The 18,917-nt window shown below is 41.1% G+C and overlaps 2 protein-coding genes across 3 annotated transcripts; one reads left to right on the top strand and one right to left on the bottom strand.

Annotated features, from left to right (window-relative positions):
• Positions 1-1,241: 1,241 nt before the first annotated feature.
• On the top strand, positions 1,242-10,628 carry LOC109539469 (nocturnin; the record flags this gene model as incomplete). Its single annotated transcript, XM_048668828.1, is given in 7 exon segments — positions 1,242-1,534; positions 7,682-7,908; positions 8,596-8,661; positions 9,580-9,701; positions 9,756-9,962; positions 10,015-10,289; positions 10,346-10,628. Coding segments are annotated over 7 exon segments (1,359 nt in total). The 5' UTR covers positions 1,242-1,340.
• Positions 10,629-10,883: 255 nt separating this feature from the next.
• LOC109539468 (H(+)/Cl(-) exchange transporter 5) lies at positions 10,884-17,807 on the bottom strand. 2 transcript variants are annotated; one of them, XM_019907228.2, is made up of 15 exons: positions 17,666-17,807; positions 16,945-17,033; positions 16,389-16,533; positions 16,214-16,334; positions 15,913-16,159; positions 15,699-15,860; positions 15,498-15,645; positions 15,299-15,438; positions 15,060-15,242; positions 14,791-15,005; positions 14,446-14,739; positions 14,118-14,384; positions 13,901-14,064; positions 13,632-13,845; positions 10,884-11,543 (listed from the first exon to the last, which is right to left on the bottom strand). In XM_019907228.2, the coding sequence occupies exons 2-15, from the start codon at positions 17,017-17,019 to the stop codon at positions 11,453-11,455; spliced, it is 2,466 nt and encodes an 821-aa protein (XP_019762787.1). In that variant the 5' UTR covers positions 17,020-17,033; positions 17,666-17,807; the 3' UTR covers positions 10,884-11,452. The 2 variants fall into 2 exon arrangements, with proteins under 2 accessions (XP_019762787.1, XP_019762788.1); XM_019907229.2 differs by lacking the exon at positions 16,945-17,033.
• Between the last annotated feature and the right edge of the window lie 1,110 nt (positions 17,808-18,917).

Here is an 18,917-nt window from a genome sequence, read left to right as displayed (position 1 = left end):
TATTGGTTGGAGATCTGTCAATTCGTCCGTCGTCGTACGACGTGGACGAATTGACAGATCTCCAACCAATAGAAACACTTTCGTATCATCGTACCATCGTATAAACGGTTGCATAGGCACACGGGCTTATGGCATTTTTTAATTTTTCTATCTGAGAAGACAAATCATTTGCGCTTGGGAGCACAAAATCGACATTTAAATAAACCCTTGTTGACTGTTCGCTGACAAAGGAATCGGCGTAAAAATGGCCCGATTGTCGCAAAAGCGACCGTATCTCATTACTTGCATGTGGTCTAAAAAATGCCCCCTGTCAACTCATACATAACGACTCGGCCTTGCCCTTAGCGATTAACGGCCGTTATCAAGCTGCCCTTTGACTTATGCGCGATGGAGACGTTACGCAAACTCAATTTCCCATCAGGATTATCTCTTTTGCTTAGATTTTTTCAATCAGCCGCTGTGCGCTCTCTCGGCTGGACTCTTGCTTGTTCATCAGCTATTTTTGGACGTTCCGCCTTCTCCCGAGCTGGACTGCTTAGGGACAACCCGCTGAAGATCTCTAATAGTTCCCGATTTAATTAATCGACAACTATAAGCAGTGATAGCTAGTTCTAACTTAAAAAATCCAAACATCGGCTAAACGAATTTTGTCAGCAAGCAGAAGAACGTTTGCAATCGACTCCGGTTGAACATCAAAGTTGCCATCAAGAAAGCGCATTGCCATCTTCAAAGCCGTGCGGCTTTGATAGAGAGAAGAAGGCCGCAACAGCCAAAAAAGGAACAAGTTTGGAATTAGAACAGCAATAATCGAGGTGTTTGTGCGAGCCATTGTTTTTAATTGTCAATTGGTGGTGAAGAAAACGCGAACAATTGCGGTAAGTACCCACTTAACATTTAATACAGGGCGGCTGTTCTGATACAGGGTGATTGATTTAAATAAACCAGAAATCTGCAAGCAGATTTCATTCATTGTTTCTACCGAAACAAACTTAGTTGTGCGGCTGTTGACACTTTTTTTCTTTGCTGTCCCAATCAACATACACAATTGCGCAAAAAATTCAACACTCCCATCCTTGAACTCTTAGGGCTGGGCGCCGATTTTAAATAAATTTTCCTAATAATTAAAGCGCGCCATCAATAACAGAAAGATCGAGGTCCATTTAAGGTCAGGCTTAAACACTTCCGCCGCATATAAAATCATATCCGTCCGATCGAGCCGATTTAGTTCCATGAGATCGCGTTTTTACGCGACATAAGTTCAAGATCTCCGAGCCAAGCGACTCTCTTTTGTGCGAATAGAGGCGAAATTTGAACGGGAATTGAAATTGCCACCCTCCGTCATGGACTTAGAGGCGATAAAGGAACAGTTGAGTGTGGTGGAGGATTTGGCGGAAGCCTTTTCCGACGTCAGTCTTCTGAGTGGGAAAAAAGTGCAGATGCGACTGGCGGCCAAAAGTCTTGCGTTGAAATACGGATACGTCAATGAAAATGAGGAGTTCGTTCCTCCTCCGGAGGTGCTTCTCTATTTAGTGAGGTAAGTGGAGGAGTTTCAAGCTGGAAATGTCGTCGATTTCATAACAACATGAGTGAGGAGGTTCGAGTAGTTTTGACCCAGGAGGCGACATTTGGATATCAGACGCTTAGGTGCAAGATTGTGCCAAAATTTCGTGTTTTTCGTCCAGTTTTTGCTCATTTCTCGGAAGCAAAATGAGTAAGGACGCTTATTTTTACCTTATTGCAAAGAGAAATAAATGGCCTTTTTAGAAAGTGAACCATCGATAAGGGAATGTCTGCAGTTTTCTCAAAAAGTCTTAATTTCCAGAAGTTTCTAATTTGAATATCAGACACTTGGGGGCAAGATTATGCCAAAATTTTATGTTTTCCGTTCCGTTTTTGCTTTGATTTGAAATTGAAAATTGGATTCGATTAGAACTCGTTTGAAACATAAAAATCTTATGGTTTGTTGATTTTCCTCAGATTGAAAATTGTGGACAAATTCAGCGCGATTTGAGCCAAAGAAGCTTTTGAGTCCCGAAAAGTTTCCGGGCATACATTTTTGTACGGGAATCTTCAACACCCACAATATTTTCGCATTTTGAAACTGCATTTGAAAGATTGAAACCTTCTCGTGCTCCCAATTTGCGCAGATTAAAAATTGATGATAAACTAAACGCGTTTTGCGCTAAGGAGTGTCTTGAGCAATCTGAAGATTCCCGATCAAATCTGCCGTTAGCTCCGTTATCTTAAGGGACTTTATACACTTAAAAATGCGCTTCAAACATGGAAATCTCCTCGTTCTTCCTTGTCCCGCAGATTGAAAATTGGTGATAAATTGGGCGCGTTTCGAGCAAAAGAGCGTCTTCAGTGTTAAAACCTGAGGATTTTCGCATAAATCTGCCTGTAGCTCCGTTATCCTAAAAGATTTTCCGCTCATAAAAAATACATTTGAAATATAGAAACCCTCCCGTTCGTCCATTTGCCGCAGATTGAAAATTGATGATAAACTAAGCGCGTTTTGCGCTAAAGAGTGTCTTGAGCAATGAAATCTGAAGATTCCGGATCAAATCTGCCGTTAGCTCCGTTACCTTAAGGGACTTCGCACACTTAAAAATGCGTATTAAACATGGAAATCTCCTCGTTCTTCCTTGTCCGCAGATTGAAAATTGGTGATAAATTGAGCGCGTTTCGAGCTAAAGAGCGTCCTCAGTGTTAAAACTTGAGGATTTTCGCATACATCTGCCAGTAGCTCCGTTATTCTAAAGGATTTTCCGCTCATAAAAAATGCATTTTAAAGATAGAAACCCTCCCGTTCGTCCATTTGCCGCAGACTGAAAATTGATGTTAAACTAAGCGCGTTTTGCGCTAAAGAGTGTCTTGAGCATTGAAATCTGAAGATTCCCGATCAAATCTGCCGTTAGCTCCGCTATCTTAAGGGACTTTGCACACATAAAAATGTGTTTCAAACATGGAAATCTCCTCGTTCTTCCTTGCTCCGCAGATTGAAAATTGGTGATAAATTGGGCGCGTTTCGAGCAAAAGAGCGTCTTCATTGTTAAAACCTGAGGATTTCCGCATCAATCTGCCGGTAGCTCCGTTATCTTAAAGGATTTTCGGCACATAAAAAATGCATTTGAACGATAAAAGCCCTCTCGTTCATCCATTTACCGCAGATTGAAAATTGATGATAAACTAGGCGCCTTTTGCGCTAAAGAGTGTCTTGAGCATTGAAATCTGAAGATTCCCGATCAAATCTACCGTTAGCTCCGTTATCTTCAGGGACTCTGCTCACTTAAAAATGCGCTTCAAACATGGAAATCTCCTCGTTCTTCCTTGCTCCGCAGATTGAAAATTGGTGATAAATTGGGGGCGTTTCGAGCTAAAGAGCGTCTTCAGTGTTACAACCTGAGGATTTCCGCATAAATCTGCCGGTAGCTCCGTTATCTTAAAGGATTTTCCGCACATGAAAAATGCATTTGAACGATAAAAGCCCTCTCGTTCGTCCATTTGCCGCAGATTGAAAATTGATGATAAACTAGGCGCGTTTTGCGCTAAAGAGTGTCTTGAGCATTAAAATTTGAAAATATTCCTGTAGCACCATTATTTTTATGGACTTTTAGCACTTGAAAAACGCATTTGAAAGATGGAAACCTTCTCGTTTGTCCATTTGCTGCAGGTTTAAAACTGTAGACAAAAAAAATTGAGGAAAAACTGAGCTAGTTTTGAGCTAAACTGAGTGGGTGATTCTCAGCTAAATATTCTGCATTTTAGGCGTGAACTTCGCCCGATTGGATCAACAACATAAAAATATTTTGAGCTTATTTGACTCAGAGACGATAAATCACATACATTCCATCTCTTTCGCCATTTTTTCATAGTAAATCGCCGCCAAAGTGTATAAACAGCCGATACGAACGACTAATTTATATATAAAACAGTCGCCCGAATGCTTGGAAGCCAAAAACCGCGTCCGTAATTTCCAACTAATCCCACAATCATTCCAAGAACGCATTTTTGCTAAACTCGCTGCCAAAACGGCTAAAATTAACCGAAAATGTCGCCGTTTTCCCCCTAGTTCTCATTGTTTAGTTTGGGATCTCGTAGTGGCTGCGTCACAGTATTTGTTTAATATTCACGTGAGTGTTGATAGGAATATTAATTAACTGGCGATCGTAAAAAAATTGCCAGTTCAGTCGCTTACGTGCCTGAAATCGCGAGTTTGCTTCCGCAACAGCTGGACTTGGATTGGCGAGAATGTTGTGAGTTTTACGTGGAAACTTTGAAAAGTTTCCCAGATTTCATCCAACACGCCAAACCAACCGAAAATTCCATTTGTGCAACTCACTTTGGGCGCTCACAGCGTTAACCAAATGGCGCGCTTTTCCATCCAAACTTTGCGCTTCCATCGTTTCTTCTGTCTTTCGTCTTAATCTAAACTGCAATTAAAGCAAGCGCCAAAAATAAAATGTGTTTTTCATTAACAGGCATCGAGACTCTTGATGTCCCGACCACGCCCAATGCTACTTCTTAATCGGACTAATGGAAAATCGCCCAAAAGTCCTCGCCGTGGGTGTTTGAAAATACGTTGTTGTCCCCTTTAGTCCACGATTGTATGCAAAATACGAAAACCCAATTGAGTATCGGCGAAAAAGCAGTCAAAGTCCTTCTAGATGGCGTCTAGACGAGCTCTGTTTCTCTCGGCCAGAAGATTTGAACGATTGTTGACTTCTTTCCCAAGGTAACACTTTGTTATTTAGTGCATGCTTTTTCTGTTTGTGCTGTTTAATTTAGCGTCGTCCTGTTATGTGCACACTGTTTAGAATGCTAATTCTCTTCTTGGGTGGGGGCACATCTACTTACAAAACCTTCCTAAAGAAGTTTTGTCCTTTAAGTCCCACAATAGACCGTCGAACGGTTAGGAACTATTCAGTTTTTTCGGTAAATGGCCTTTATGATCTCTTCGTCTGTAAAATCAACCATCAAAATGCGAATAATAATAGCAAAAAAATGCTCATGAACTTTGTCGCTGCTGCCGATAAAGAAGCCGTAAACGAAATTGTTTGTCCCAAACTGAATTATTAACAAAGTCCGCTTACACTCTCACTATCAGGAAATAATGGTGGAATTAAAATGCAAATTAATCTCCTTAAGTGTCCGCTCGATGGGGCCGAAGTGAAATTGAATAGTAACCGATTGTTATTGCAGCACCAAAGTTGCAAAATAGTTTGTTTCTCGTGCAATACATTTGATCTCTGAGCTTAAATGGGTTCAATTGACAAATTAGAGGTGAAAACATTGGACAAATGGACCAACACTTTTTACTCAAACCGATCAGAAATTAATCAGAATGAACAGATGAATGCCTGGAATAATCAGTCGATTCACCGGCAGAGACTAAATATCAAGAGAAAGTGAACAAAGTTGTGGATAAGTTCTATATTGTTGAAGCGGATTCATTTTTTTACAAACTGTTTTTTTTTGTCTTAAATAATTTGAAAAATTCCACCTTTCGGCAATTTTTGAGGCGAAATACCCAACAAACAGTTTGTAAAACAGTGAACAAAATTGAAAAACAGGGGCTTTAGTGAGTTTGGGTTTGCTCTAGAAAGACGGAAGGTGAATTGCAGTCTACAAGTCGAAGATTCCCTAATAAAACTTTAGTCCACTAAAATCCTTGAAATTTTTCTAATTACAAAAGACAAAAACTATCCAACATCCACCGCTAACATGAAAAGGTACAAGAAATTGTCAGTTTTCGCTCAAATAAATGAAAACTAGTGATTTTTCATAGATGATTGCTGCAAACCACCTCTGAAGAACATCAAAGCCAGAAAAAATCCCCAATTTGCATTCACTTTATTTTAATTTGCCAATTAATGGGACGACGGAGCCGCATAAACAAAATCTGAAAATCCCAAAAATCCAGGAAAAATCACCAATTTTCCTTATACAATTTAAAATATGTTTTTCAACCTCTCGCCCTGAAAAGTTGCCAACTAAGCGGAATTCCCGATAATCCTTGCACGCCTGTAAACAAACCGTCAGGATTCGTTACGAAATGGTGTTGGAAATTGGAATTTGCCCCTTTCCAGCATCACTTTATCTTATTTATTTCGATAAGAAAATGTGTGGTTTTTGACAAACATTCGGTATTATTCGGCAGAAGCGTCCGCCCGGTTAAAACACTTGTTTTATCGATAAAATTTGCTAAAAATAGTTGCCAAAGTCGTACGATTTCACTGTACGATAGTAATCCTGGCCATCTTTCCAGGCATTTGCACACTTTTTCCGGCTAGACGTTGATTTTTGTGATTTTCTTTAAGTGATTGTGACACTAACATGGGTGCTAGTTCGCAAGAAACGATGCTAATCTGTTGGCCTAAACAGTAAGTTTCACAGAACTTCGTGTGTCAGTTTATATTAATATTGTTCACTTTTGAACAAACAGTTTTCGTCTTTTTTTGGAAAACTCCCAATTCTCGACCTCCACACATGCTGCATACATTTAAACGGATCACAAAGGAAATCTACCGACATTGATGGCACATTAATTTACATACGTACTCCAGTTTACAACGGAATAAAACTGGCGGGTTTTGCATTGTCTAAATCGCAACTTGAGCGTTATTTGAGTTTTCTAAATTCCAAGTCTTTCTCTTTTTCGTTGCCCAATTGTTCAGCTGTTCACAGCCAAAATTATCAATAAAATTGCGGCTTTTCGTCAATATTTGTCGCTGGTTAATGCTGTATCGTTTTGAATCTTTCACGTCTTAAATGGTTCAGTCACTCACTTTAGCTTAACTATTTTTCTTCCTATCTGATTCTTTTGAGCTTGATAACAGATTTAAACTATGCAAATATTTATAAAACCAGCATTTTTTTGCACCGAAAAAGTGCCACTTTGATGTATTAAAAACATAAAAATCGAGATATACAGTGCGATCAAACTCCAAGCGCATTTGAAAAAATCGACAATGTAACAAAAAACTTAGACTTTCCCTCTGAAGATGCAAAGCAAAAGCCCGAAAAACTCATCAGTTTGAACCATTAATTTCTATTTTCCTTTGAAAATGAAAATTCCTCGCAAAATTACCTACTTTTGTTCGCGCTTTTAAACTATTGGAAGCACAAATAAAACCTCGCTTGTATATTAGTGTTCAAACACTGGGTAACTGCATGAAAGATGAAGCAACTGATCAAGCAACAAAACAGCAGATAATAGCGTAATAAAAGGTGCAAAAACCGAGCTTGAGCTACTTAGAATTCCGCCTCCGGTATCAGGAAGAAGTAGAATAAAATTGAAACAAAACAACATATTGTTATGCAGTCGTAGCAGTACTAGGCGGTACATACATACGGTTCAGTACCCAAACTGGTCACTGACGGTAGGTTCGATTTCCTGCAGCAAAAATTGCGCTCGCCCGAATCACATCAACAGTAGCGAAGATGAAGAAAATGCTGGCCGAAGATGCTGAATTTGCGATGCGTTGTGAAAAACGCGAACTTTTGGTCATGGAGAACAGGGCCATTAAAAATGTGCAGGAACGCATTAAAAGTATGCTGTTGCGGTAAGTGAATGCTGGCACCCCGAAGAAAACAGCGACAACAGTAGATTTACAACCAGTTTTGGATGTTTTAGCAAAGGCGGCAAAGAACATCGGGTTTAAATCAGTAATTTTTGCAGAATGGGCAGCTTTAATTCGGCCTCAAAGATCATCAACGACGATTGCCAGGACAATGACGTGAACCTGCCGAAGAACATTAGCAGATCTGAACTTCTGCAATATTGCCATGAGCGCCCTTACGGCCAACTGATGTTCAAAAGAGCCTTCAAAAAATCCAATGGGAAACGAGCAGACGAAAGCGACAACATGGGGATCAAACTCAGAAAATTGCACGCTGTTACCGAAGGTAAGCAGACTTTGTTCTGGTTTTAATCTTTGAAAAATCAAATGTGATCTGCAACTAGTTAAACGTTTAATTGACTAAACCATGCATTAAAACCGGAAAAAACTTAATGGCTACTTTACAATTCATATTGATTTACAACCCAGTCTCATCGAACCATTTTTTAAGGCCTGTATCAATTACGATGCAAATGCAGTTTCCGCTGGTATTATTTAAAAACGTAAATTTCCTGCAACTTTCCGCTTTTTTACCGTGCAAAGCTAAACTGCAAACAATTTAATTCCAATAAATTATCATTTGCATCAATCACCAAGTTTAGCATTAATTGAAAATCGCAGTTTTTTCCCGGGTGCTTTTCAACCAGGTCTCGTATAGAGCGGAGGAACGACAGAGACAAGCAAAATTTGCTATATTGCTCTTTGTCTGGAGCACGGGGGCGACCTGCTCCAAACGCGCTTCTCGCCCTTCGAATGGAAGGTTTATGTTACGAGGGGCGTCTTTTAAGTGGCTGGCAAACTTCAGCAAAAAAATTGTGCCGCAGATTTAAAAATTTTGCAATTTTTAGGGCCAAATCTACAGATTTTCTAGCTCAAAGTCGATAAATACCCGGAAAATTAAAATAAACCAAAATTTTTGTAGGAAAACAATGAATCTCGATCGATTAAAAAGGTTTAATGTGGCTTTTTTCAGTTTGCAGTGACTACACGACCAGTCCTCATAGCCTGCGGCTGTTCCAGTGGAATATATTGTCTCAAGGTAATACTGAATTAGGAAAACTTATTAAATCCGCCTAACTAAAGGTCCCAGATTCGCTAAATCTGGCGAGTCTGATGGCCAGCAGACGCAATTTTATTGTTAAACTTTGTCGAAGTTACATGTGCGGAAATTCCCGAGAATAAGAAATTTCCAAATTAGTGTCTAAAAAGTCTTTCAGTCAACTTTTAGGGCAATCATTGGGACTTATGCCCGGTTTCCGAACTCCAACATATCGGTTACATAAGCTTATGAGTCTTATAAACTACCAAAATCACGTCTGTTGGGTTTCTCAACGTCTGTTTAAAGCTTATTGGTTCCATAAGTTATCGAATAGATAGATATCTACTTCATAACGTCTGCCGCAAGCGTGTAGGGTTTGTTTTTATTTTTACAACAGGCGATTCTAACCTAACATAACCTATTCTTATTACATAACAGTTTTGTTTTGTTTAACGTATACAAATTTATTATCATTATTTAAAATGGATAATTCGAGATAAAAACACGAGAGCTTTTACATCAAATATGTGGCTGTTTTTTGAAACATCTTCAAACCATATGTTTACCGACCGATCAAAATGAGTTTTTTTGTGGCGTCATCTAGCTTGCGATGCACAAAAGTGAAAATTCTTTACTATCCGCTTCTTTTTTACCGGTATTTCGCACCTTCCGTACTACCAGCCAAAAATGGAACATACCCTATCAAGCAGTTCCCTCTGTGGGTCGAATTAAAAAGGTACTTATCCAACGGATTGTTATGAGCTCGATACTTGTCTGTCACCCACCTGTCACCGTTCGGAAACCCATAAAATCTTATCGGTCTTATAACTTTATCCACTACATAGTTATGGAACCAATAAGGGCAAATGTTGAGAAACCGGGCATTATACACGCAAATTCACACTATCTTTCCTTTAGCTTTGGGCAAAGAAAACGACAACTTTGCAAGATGCCCCGAAGAAGCCCTGGATTGGAACCACCGCAAGTACCTCATTGTGGAAGAAATCATCGAATACTGCCCAGACGTGATTTGCTTGCAGGTATTTCCGATCGCTCTAGCGCTAAATAGAACCTAAAGCTCGTGCCTTTTAAAGGAAGTCGACCATTTCCACTTCCTCAAGCACGTGCTGGAAACTCAGGGCTACACTGGCATGTTCTTCCCCAAGCCAGACTCGCCGTGCTTCTATATCGACGGGAATAACGGCCCTGATGGCTGCGCGATCTTCTTCCGAACCGACAAGTTCGAGCTGCTCCGCGCGGAAACTCGAATATTGGAAATTTGGCGAATACAAAGCAACCAGGTGAGTGCGAAGCGTTTCAACGAACCAACTTTCTGCAATGTCTGGCTTGCAGGTGGCCCTACTGATGATCCTCAAAGTGAAGCAAACTGGACAGGAGATTTGCGTGGTCACCACGCATCTGAAGGCCCGAAGAAGCGCGCTATTGGCCACTTTGAGGAACGAGCAGGGCAAAGACTTGCTGGAGTTTGTCAGGCAGAATTGCGGCGATAGACCGACGATTTTAAGCGGGGACTTTAACGCCGAACCTGCGGAACCCATTTATGGAACGGTGTTGGGCAGCGGCCAACATTTGGCCAGTGCCTATGCCGAATGCGCTGGAAATGACTGGTAAGAAAACACGAGGAAAACGTTTTCAAACAATAAGGCTGGGCTTTTTTGGGCAGGATTCCATCAGACAAACGGGAGCCTCCCTACACCACCTGGAAGATACGGGACGAGGGCGAAGTGTGTCACACAATCGACTACATTTTCTACTCAAAAAACAAACTCGATGTTGATGGAGTGTTGGAACTGCCCACGGAAAAGGACATTGGACCGGACCGAGTCCCCAGTTTGCGTTACCCAAGTGATCATTTCTCCTTGATTTGCGACTTTCGGATACGAACTCACTCCAGTCAGGCCGATAGTGATACGAATGTGAACACTTCTTAGGCTTTACCGAGACTCAGTCGCATTCTAATCCAATTTTATACCTACACTGTTGTTGTGGCATTTCTTAAGTATCCATGTGATTCGATTGTATTATTTGTATATGTATGTGTAAATAGACGAAATGTACTTACGAAAGCAAAAGACATACCCAAAATGTTGACAATTTTAAAAGATTGTTTTGCGACAAATCTAATCAAGAATTATCAAAATTCCTTACCGGTTCCACTTGAGAAGATCTCGAATTGCATGGGGAAGTGAAGCAAACAGCGCTGCTTGTAAAAACATTTACATTCCTTGAATGAACATGAGCATTCGATTCCATTACAAATAACATATACATAAAAATATACATCGTGTGGTTTATATCAATTTCATAACAGTGCTGCAATAGTACAATCAGACACAATCACTTATATACATAATGTAGGAGATTTCTATAAGGGTTTGGCTTTCGACTGAAGAATTGACCCAGGGGGAAGACACGGACCTTCAAAAGTACTTTTAGTAGTTCCCAACGATCACCAAATAGATGTTTGTATGTGTCCAAGTCCATATGAAACACACTAGTTAAATAAGTTAAGCGTTTCTGATAAACAACCAGCCAAAAGTTGAAAAACGGGGCCACCCTCAAGGCGAAGTAAAAATACACAATAAATCCAAACAGGGCCCAGTCTGCGACTGCAGCATCTCAATAATAACTAAACAATAACTAATCTCACCTGCTAAAGCCGACAACGCATCAATAAAATAAATACTATAAAGGAGTTAATTGAACTAAAATTAAGGACTGAATAAGTAATGTGGGGGAATTAGAATCACTATTAGAATAATTAAAGAACTTAATTAAATAGAACGGAGTTCGGGTCTTCATTGTCCATTTGTTTTATGTGGCGCAGCACGTCCTTTTTCGTTATTACACCTAATAATCTCCTGAAAAGAAACAGGCTCTCAGCATTATGGAGACAATCAAAGAAGCTACGAAGTGCTAACGAAACATGCAACGACACCAAGTAGGAGATGGAATGAAATGAAGACACCATCAAGCAAAAGATCAGGAAAGGACCAAAGGGACTGTTAAAGCTTCGGTCTACACCTTCAGGCAGTGACAAGACGAATAAACTATAGTGTGCAATCTACCGCTTATTTATACTGTTTCTGTACACCAAGAATAAGAAATAATGCATGTGTATCGTTTATAAATTGTATATACTTTCCTGACTGTGTTTCAATTCCTAATCAAATTCATTCCTGGGCTTCAGTCATTTATTGGCTCTATTTATCAATCAAAATACGTTTGGGTGTATTTTTCCACCTTCATCAGTTTTTATGTGTAGCGTTGTTGCTGCTTTAAGCCTTGGCATGCATTTTTTTGTTCAGAAAAAAATGCATTTGAACGATAAAAGCCCTCTCGTTCGTCCATTTGCCGCAGATTGAAAATTGATGATAAACTAAGCGCGTTTTGCTTGAAAATACTTTAAGATAACGGAGCTAACGGCAGATTTAATCATAAATCTTCAGATTTCAATGCTCAAGAGCCTCTTTAGCGCAAAACGCGCTTAGTTTATCATTAATTTTCAATCTGCGGCAAATGGACGAACGAGAGGGGTTCTATCGTTCAAATGCATTTTTCATGTGCCGAAAATCCTTTAAGATAACGGAGCTACAGGCAGATTTATGCGGAAATTCTCAGGTTTTAACACTGAAGACGCTCTTTAGCTCGAAACGCGCCCAATTTATCACCAATTTTCAATCTGCGGGACAAGGAAGAACGAGGGGATTTCCATGTTCGAAACGCATTTTTAAGTGTGCAAAGTCCCTTAACATAACGGAGTTAACGGCAGATTTGATCGCAAATCTTCAGATTTCAATGCTCAAGACACTCTTTAGCGCAAAACGCGCTTAGTTTATCATCAATTTTCGGTGTGCGGGAAATGGACGAACGAGAGTGTTTCTATCGTTCAAATGCATTTTTCATGGGCCGAAAATCCTTTAAGATAACGGAGCTACAGGCAGATTTATGCGGAAAGCCTCAGGTTTTAACAATGAAGACGCTCTTTAGCTCGAAACGCGCCCAATTTATCACCAATTGTCAATCTGCGGGACAAGGAAGAACGAGGAGATTTCCATGTTTGAAACGCATTTTTAAGTGTGCAAAGTCCCTTAAGATAACGGAGCCAACGGCGGATTTGATCGGGAATCTTCAGATTTCAATGCTCAAGACACTTTAGCGCAAAACGCGCTGAGTTTATCATCAATTTTCAATCTGCGGCAAATGGACAAACGAGAGGGCTTTTATCGTTCAAATGCATTTTTCATGTGCCGAAAATCCTTTAAGATAACGGAGCTACAGGCAGATTTATGCGGAAATCCTCACGTTTTAACAGTGAAGACGCTCTGTTAGCTCGAAACACGCCCAATTTATCATCAATTTTCAATCTGCGGCAAATGGACGAACGAGAGGGTTTCTATCGTTCAAATGCATTTTTCATGTGCCGAAAATCCTTTAAGATAACGGAGCTACAGGCAGATTTATGCGGGAATCCTCAGGTTTTAACAGTGAAGACGCTCTTTAGCTCGAAACGCTCCCAATTTATAATCAATTTTCGATCTGCGGCAAATGGACGAACGAGAGGGCTTTTATCGTTCAAACGCATTTTTTTCTGAACAAAAAAATGCATGCCAAGGCTTAAAGCAGCAACAACGCTACACATAAAAACTGATGAAGGTGGAAAAATACACCGAAACGTATTTTAATTGATAAATAGAGACAATAAATGACTGAAACCCAGGAATGAATTTGATTAGCGTTTATAAAGTGGAGTAGCGCATAGCATAAGGGATACGAGCAACCAATCAGCTGTAGATATACAGGAAAATTTCCACGCCAATAATGACCTATTCATTCGATCTTATAGCATAAAAGACTTGTATTTTTCTACATGCACTCAAGTTAAATGCATCTATCTTATTCTTGATGTATAAACCCAGCATTAGACATCGCATAGAACAATGACTTACCCATTGTGTGTGACTAGAGTCTGGCGCAGCCCCAATTTTCTGAACATATCCACTACCGTTTCCATAGGCGTCTGATCCGTAATGGTGATCGGCGCCATATCCAGGATTTTCTTCAATTTAAGCGGCGGCGGTCCCAGCGTTTGAGGCGGGTTGCCGCTGGTGAAGAGCACTAGCGATTGGCCGCAGATTCCATCCACCATCCGCTTTGCATTGGCTGGAAAATAGTCCAATTAACTGCTGCTGCATGTTGTCTAAACTGATACGCTTACCGATGGCCAAGTTGAGATCTTTCCTCAGCACAAACCCAACCAGATATTGCGAATCTCTGGACACCACGACTGGATAACCGTTGTGTTCAGTGTCCTTTAGCAGGGCCTCGATGTCGTCCACTGTGAGCGAATCCTGAGTTATCACACTCAAAGTTTCATTGCGTCTGAAGCAAACGGTTCAATAATAACTGGAAGATTTTGCACTCAGTCAACTTACTTCGGTTGCATCACATCGGCAGCCAGACTGGTATGTTGGAACTCGTCCTTTGAATCCAGGAAAGGATAACCGTTTAGGGCGATGTGAGCGTCGTAAATTCCCTGGCGACCCAGCGCGTCTCCAACCCACTTGCTGGCCATAGCGGCGGCCATTAGGGGCACAATATAACGCACCCCGCCGGTTAATTCGAACATGATCACCACTAAAGAGACAGTCATCCGGGTGACGCCGCCCAAAACTGCTGCAGCACCCACCATTGCATATAAGCTGAAATGCGATGCGGGCAATGAAAATTTGTTGAGCTGAAGGCACGGGAAACAGTGTTTACCCGGGCGTGATGCAGTCCTCTCCACTGGAACATTCGCCGCTAAAGAACCAATTTTTCGGGTAGTTGTAGGCGAGCTGCTCCATGAGAATGCCGACAATTCTGCCCACAATCGCTCCTAGGCACAGCGACGGGATAAACAGCCCACAAGGAACCTTCATGCCGAACGTGAATATTGTCATCACCAACTTGAGGATCAGCGCAATGATCAGCAACCAGATGGCATTATAAACCCCTGGCCCGGCGGCTGCTAGATCTATGGCGGATTTTACGTTCGTGAAATTTCTATTGTAGTCGCTGCAAAAAATCAATCTCAGTTAAAAACCCATTGGCTAATGGACGTTTTACCATATGGGGTCGGAGTTTGCGATCCCGCATTGGCTGAACAGCAAGTAGATCAGCTCACTAGTGTTCATTCTGGTGTAGGGGTTGGGGAAGGCGATCAGAGCAGTCAGGGCTGTAATCACCAGAACTTCCGTCACTGGATACTGGCCCAGTTTTGAGTACTTCCTGTATCGGCACCAGTACAGGTTCCCTTTGATAAATATCGTCGCTATTACGCCCTAAAAAAGCAATTTTAGCTAAGCCTAGCTGGAAGACAGCGTCAGCTAGCGTACCCCTATAACTCCCAGGCCGATGAAAGGGATCAGCTCGAAGAATATCCACGGCTTGTTGTACTCCACGTAAAACAGCACAGAGTGCTCGTTTCCGAATGGATTAATCGACCTGAGGATGAACGCCGCTATTAAGGCGCAAAAGAAGGATCTCCACAAGGTTTTCAGCGGGAAGTAGTAACTGACCTAAAAGGCGGTTGTGTTTAAAACACATTGTTGAAAAATCCCCTAAAAATACGTACTTCCTCCAAGCTAAATAGCACTCCCCCGATGGGCGCTCCAAAGGCCACGGAAACTCCAGCGGCCGCAGACGCCGACAAGATTTCCCGCTTTTTCGCCTCATTTTTGCCGTACTTTGGAAACAGGTACGAGAGAATATTGCCTGAAAAATCCAAATAGATGTTATAACATGTTTCAGGGTGAAACCTAAAAGCAATTTACCGATAGCGCAAGCGATGTGAACCATGGGGCCTTCTTTGCCCAGACTTAGGCCTGCTGACACCGACAGTATTAAACCGACGCTTTTGATTAAAAGGGTCCACTTGCCCAGGTAGCCCCGTATGATGAAGCCACTCAGGATGGTTTTTATCTAGGGAACAGATGGATTTATTGCTCTGGATTGTAGGGTGTTCGCAAACGTACCTCTGGAATACCGGAGCCGCACGCATAAGGGGCGAACATCCGCACCAGAGATGCTGAAAGCGCCGCAAAGAGCAGGGCCCAGGTGAAGTAGATTAGATAGGAAATAATGTACGGGCCGGCGCCTGACTTGGCCTGTCCGAGGATTTCTGGCCAGGTTCGCCACTAAAACAGCAAAGTTCAGTTGCGCTTAACCAAACCATATAGCCATGCTTGCCTGGGTGCAGTTTCCAGTTTCAAAGCTAGTTTCGTTGGACCAACAGCACTGTTCCCGGTTCAGCCAGAACGCTTGGGGACAAATCCCGAATTTCAGATCGGTCATCCAGCTGGCTCCGATGTCGATCACACCGGCAACTGCACCGGTACACAGCCCAACCAATAAAACACACAACCAGCCCGACCAGGCATCGTGCGCTCCTTCCAGCAGGTTCCAAAAAGAATCCTGCTTCTTCTTCACTATGTGCCTAAACGGGAACCGGTTGACTTGGATGTTGGTCGGGAAGAGCTGCGATTTTTACCTGTGCCGCATCCGATCCCTGGCAATATCCCGTTGCCAGTCGATCGTGTGAAAGTCATCATACTGTCCAATTCCTGGAATATCGCCCGCAGTGTCGGTGGTTCCACTGTAGGAGACTGAGTCTAGGCACATTGATTGATTAGCTAGGCCAAGCAAGGGGACTGAGTTCTACTCACAATGAGAAACTCCGTCATCGTCCTCCAATCGGGTATGTCTGTGGTCGCCGCTGTTAGTGGTCTGGATGTCGATCATTTCGTCATCTGGAAACCCTCTTGAGGGCGCACCGTTTTGTCCGTTCTCCAAGGGATGCCCGTTTGTGTACTGGAACAATAAATCACTTGCGCTGTAAGACTTACTGATCAAATCGTCCCTGGAAAAACCATCTAAAGTGAACTAATTTCAACACAAGATACCACTTTGATACCGATAGAAGGGTGTTGAAGGTACGCGTGGGATGATGCAGTGTAAACAGAGGAATCGGGGCGCAAGAACCGCGCAAAATCGATAAGGAGGTCAGCATTCCCTTTTCCAGTTCGTGTATACGCGGTTGTCGCGTTTAATAAACGATCCAGAAATTGGCCAATTTAACAACACAAAGTGTTGATCAATGACAAAACTTATAATAAATAAAGTTAGTTGTTTATCTTAATCAATCTAGGACAAGGTCCATGTCAAACTATTCCAATAATCCGAGTGTTAAAGGCTAATAAATGATGCCCTAGACTAACTTACCTTTTTGCTCACTGCTTGATAGCTGGAAGACGGATGAGGGCCTGCTGAGGTACGTTTTAAAGGGAATTTTTCCATACTTCCCTTAGAAACTAGAAGTAGAAAGGCAAACGTGCATCATGCAAAATAATCACTATCCTAAACAAGTGCTAAACTGTGATAGTTTTAAAATTGAATAGCAAGTCTTGATAAACTGAGACTCATCTACGCTGGATAAGTAAGTATAATCATTGATATGCTTGGCAGATCAATGTGATTCACTGCGTTATAAATAGCTAGTCCTATAGGCTGGTAAATTAATAAAAAGCCAATTAGAATAAGGCTGAGGAATGGTTTCAGTGTACAGTTACTAGACCTCTAAACAATACTTCTTAAACAGATCGCAGGCGATGGAACTTATCTACTGGGTTTCAGTCATTTATTGTTCTAAATACTTGGCAAGTAAGGTGCAGTAAACAGGCAATGAGCACTGATAAATAAGTAAATAAAGCGTTAAGTCAAGTCGCCCCCTAATGATAATGATTCCGTGGCCATCTGTTGCAATTTCAACAGTGTTATTTCGCAATAGTCTATAGACTGATACTTTTAGGCTTTATGCTAGGCGTAACTTTATATTGTGGCAACAATTAACAGTGAAAGTGCGTTAAAAACGATTAAATAAAAATTCTTCAGATACCAAAACAACAGGAGCTCGAACTAGCGGGTAACAGTCGCCCAGACTTACCATTTTAATATGAACGAAACGTTGCAACAATTTGCAGGATTTCACTTCATTTTTCCACTAAAAACACCATCAACATTGCAGAATTTTGCAAAAATAAATTACTACGTTTCCAGATTAAAAGTATACTGCTACTGTCAGAAGTGTCAGTCAACGATTGTCATCGGCCCGTCACCTGTGCTACGTTGTCAGATCATCTTTTATGGTGTGACTTGGTTATTTGGTTGTATTAGGATAATTGTTTTATTTTTTAATTATTAATTTTAATGTATTATTTATTTGTCCATTTATTTGAGATTTTTATGGAATTTTCAGCATTTTAGTTTAGATGTTTTATAAAGACGGTGGGAATTTCATGTTGTTTCTTATTTTGGAAGCCGCGACTTTTTAATGGAAAGACCGCAATTTGAGTTTCACATTTTTATTTAGGGCGATTTTAAGGAAACTTTCAGCATTGTTAGAGCCAAATGTTTTTTATAAAGATGGTGAAACTTTCCAGTTGCTATCAAAAGAGACAGACTTTCGAGGCCATTTCTTGAAATGAATGGGTACAATTTCTTCCTGACGTTTCGCTAGCACGAGTGGCTTGCATCTTCAGAAGTGGTTGGCTTGAACGCTTACACTGTTCTCATCAGAACCCGTTCAGTTCTTCCGCAGAACCAGTCATTCTACCGAACGACGGCCTAAAAACCCATTAGTTTCAAGGCATGGCCTCGAAAGTCTATCTCTTTTGAATTGTGTAATTAAAAAATCATCCTGATGATGGCTGAAAATCGAAACGCTCAGCATTTATTAAGCAAACTGTTCTTCATCAGGTGCCAAGCCTGAAATTTTTTTAGCTTTTTCGGTTTTTGGGAAACTAATTTTTGCATGAAAGAACTGAAATCTTTGTTCTCGAATACTAACTAGCAGGAATCAAAAATTGTCAAAATTGCTGCGAAAGCGGCTGAAAATCGACACTGCACAGATTAATTTAACGAACTGTCCTCCATAAAATGCAAGAACTTTCAATTTTGTGGCTTTTTCTTTGGTGGAAGAATCAGTTTGTTTAAGAATAAAGCAAATGGGCTTTAAAATCGGGCAACTTCAGTACGAAAAAATTGTCCAAAAGTCCCTGATGACGGCAGAAAATCGAATCTTTTGGTGCTTATTGAAATGCCTTTTCTTTATACAATGCAACTCCGAGCATGTGGCTTTTTTCGTCTTTGAGGCAAAAAAAGTGTTGAAGAAATTTACGCCAAAAACCCATTCAAAT

This window comes from Dendroctonus ponderosae, unplaced genomic scaffold (assembly GCF_020466585.1).
Source record: "Dendroctonus ponderosae isolate FM_Combo_2020 unplaced genomic scaffold, Dpon_F_20191213v2 Dpon_F_20191213_8, whole genome shotgun sequence".
In the NCBI taxonomy this organism is placed as follows: Eukaryota; Metazoa; Arthropoda; class Insecta; order Coleoptera; family Curculionidae; genus Dendroctonus; species Dendroctonus ponderosae.
Note: the sequence above shows the minus strand (reverse complement) of the source record. Positions and strands in the feature narration are given on the sequence as shown.

What these genes read in the sequence shown, in the direction of transcription:
- LOC109539468 (XM_019907228.2), bottom strand. Translation starts at nt 17,019, where the DNA reads ATGGAAAAATTCCCTTTAAAACGTACCTCAGCAGGCCCTCATCCGTCT. An exon ending in AGGGATCGGATGCGGCACAG is followed by an intron (nt 16,160 to 16,213) that starts GTAAAAATCGCA and finishes GTTCCCGTTTAG; the next exon opens with GCACATAGTGAAGAAGAAGC. An exon ending in AAACTGGAAACTGCACCCAG is followed by an intron (nt 15,861 to 15,912) that starts GCAAGCATGGCT and finishes TTGCTGTTTTAG; the next exon opens with TGGCGAACCTGGCCAGAAAT.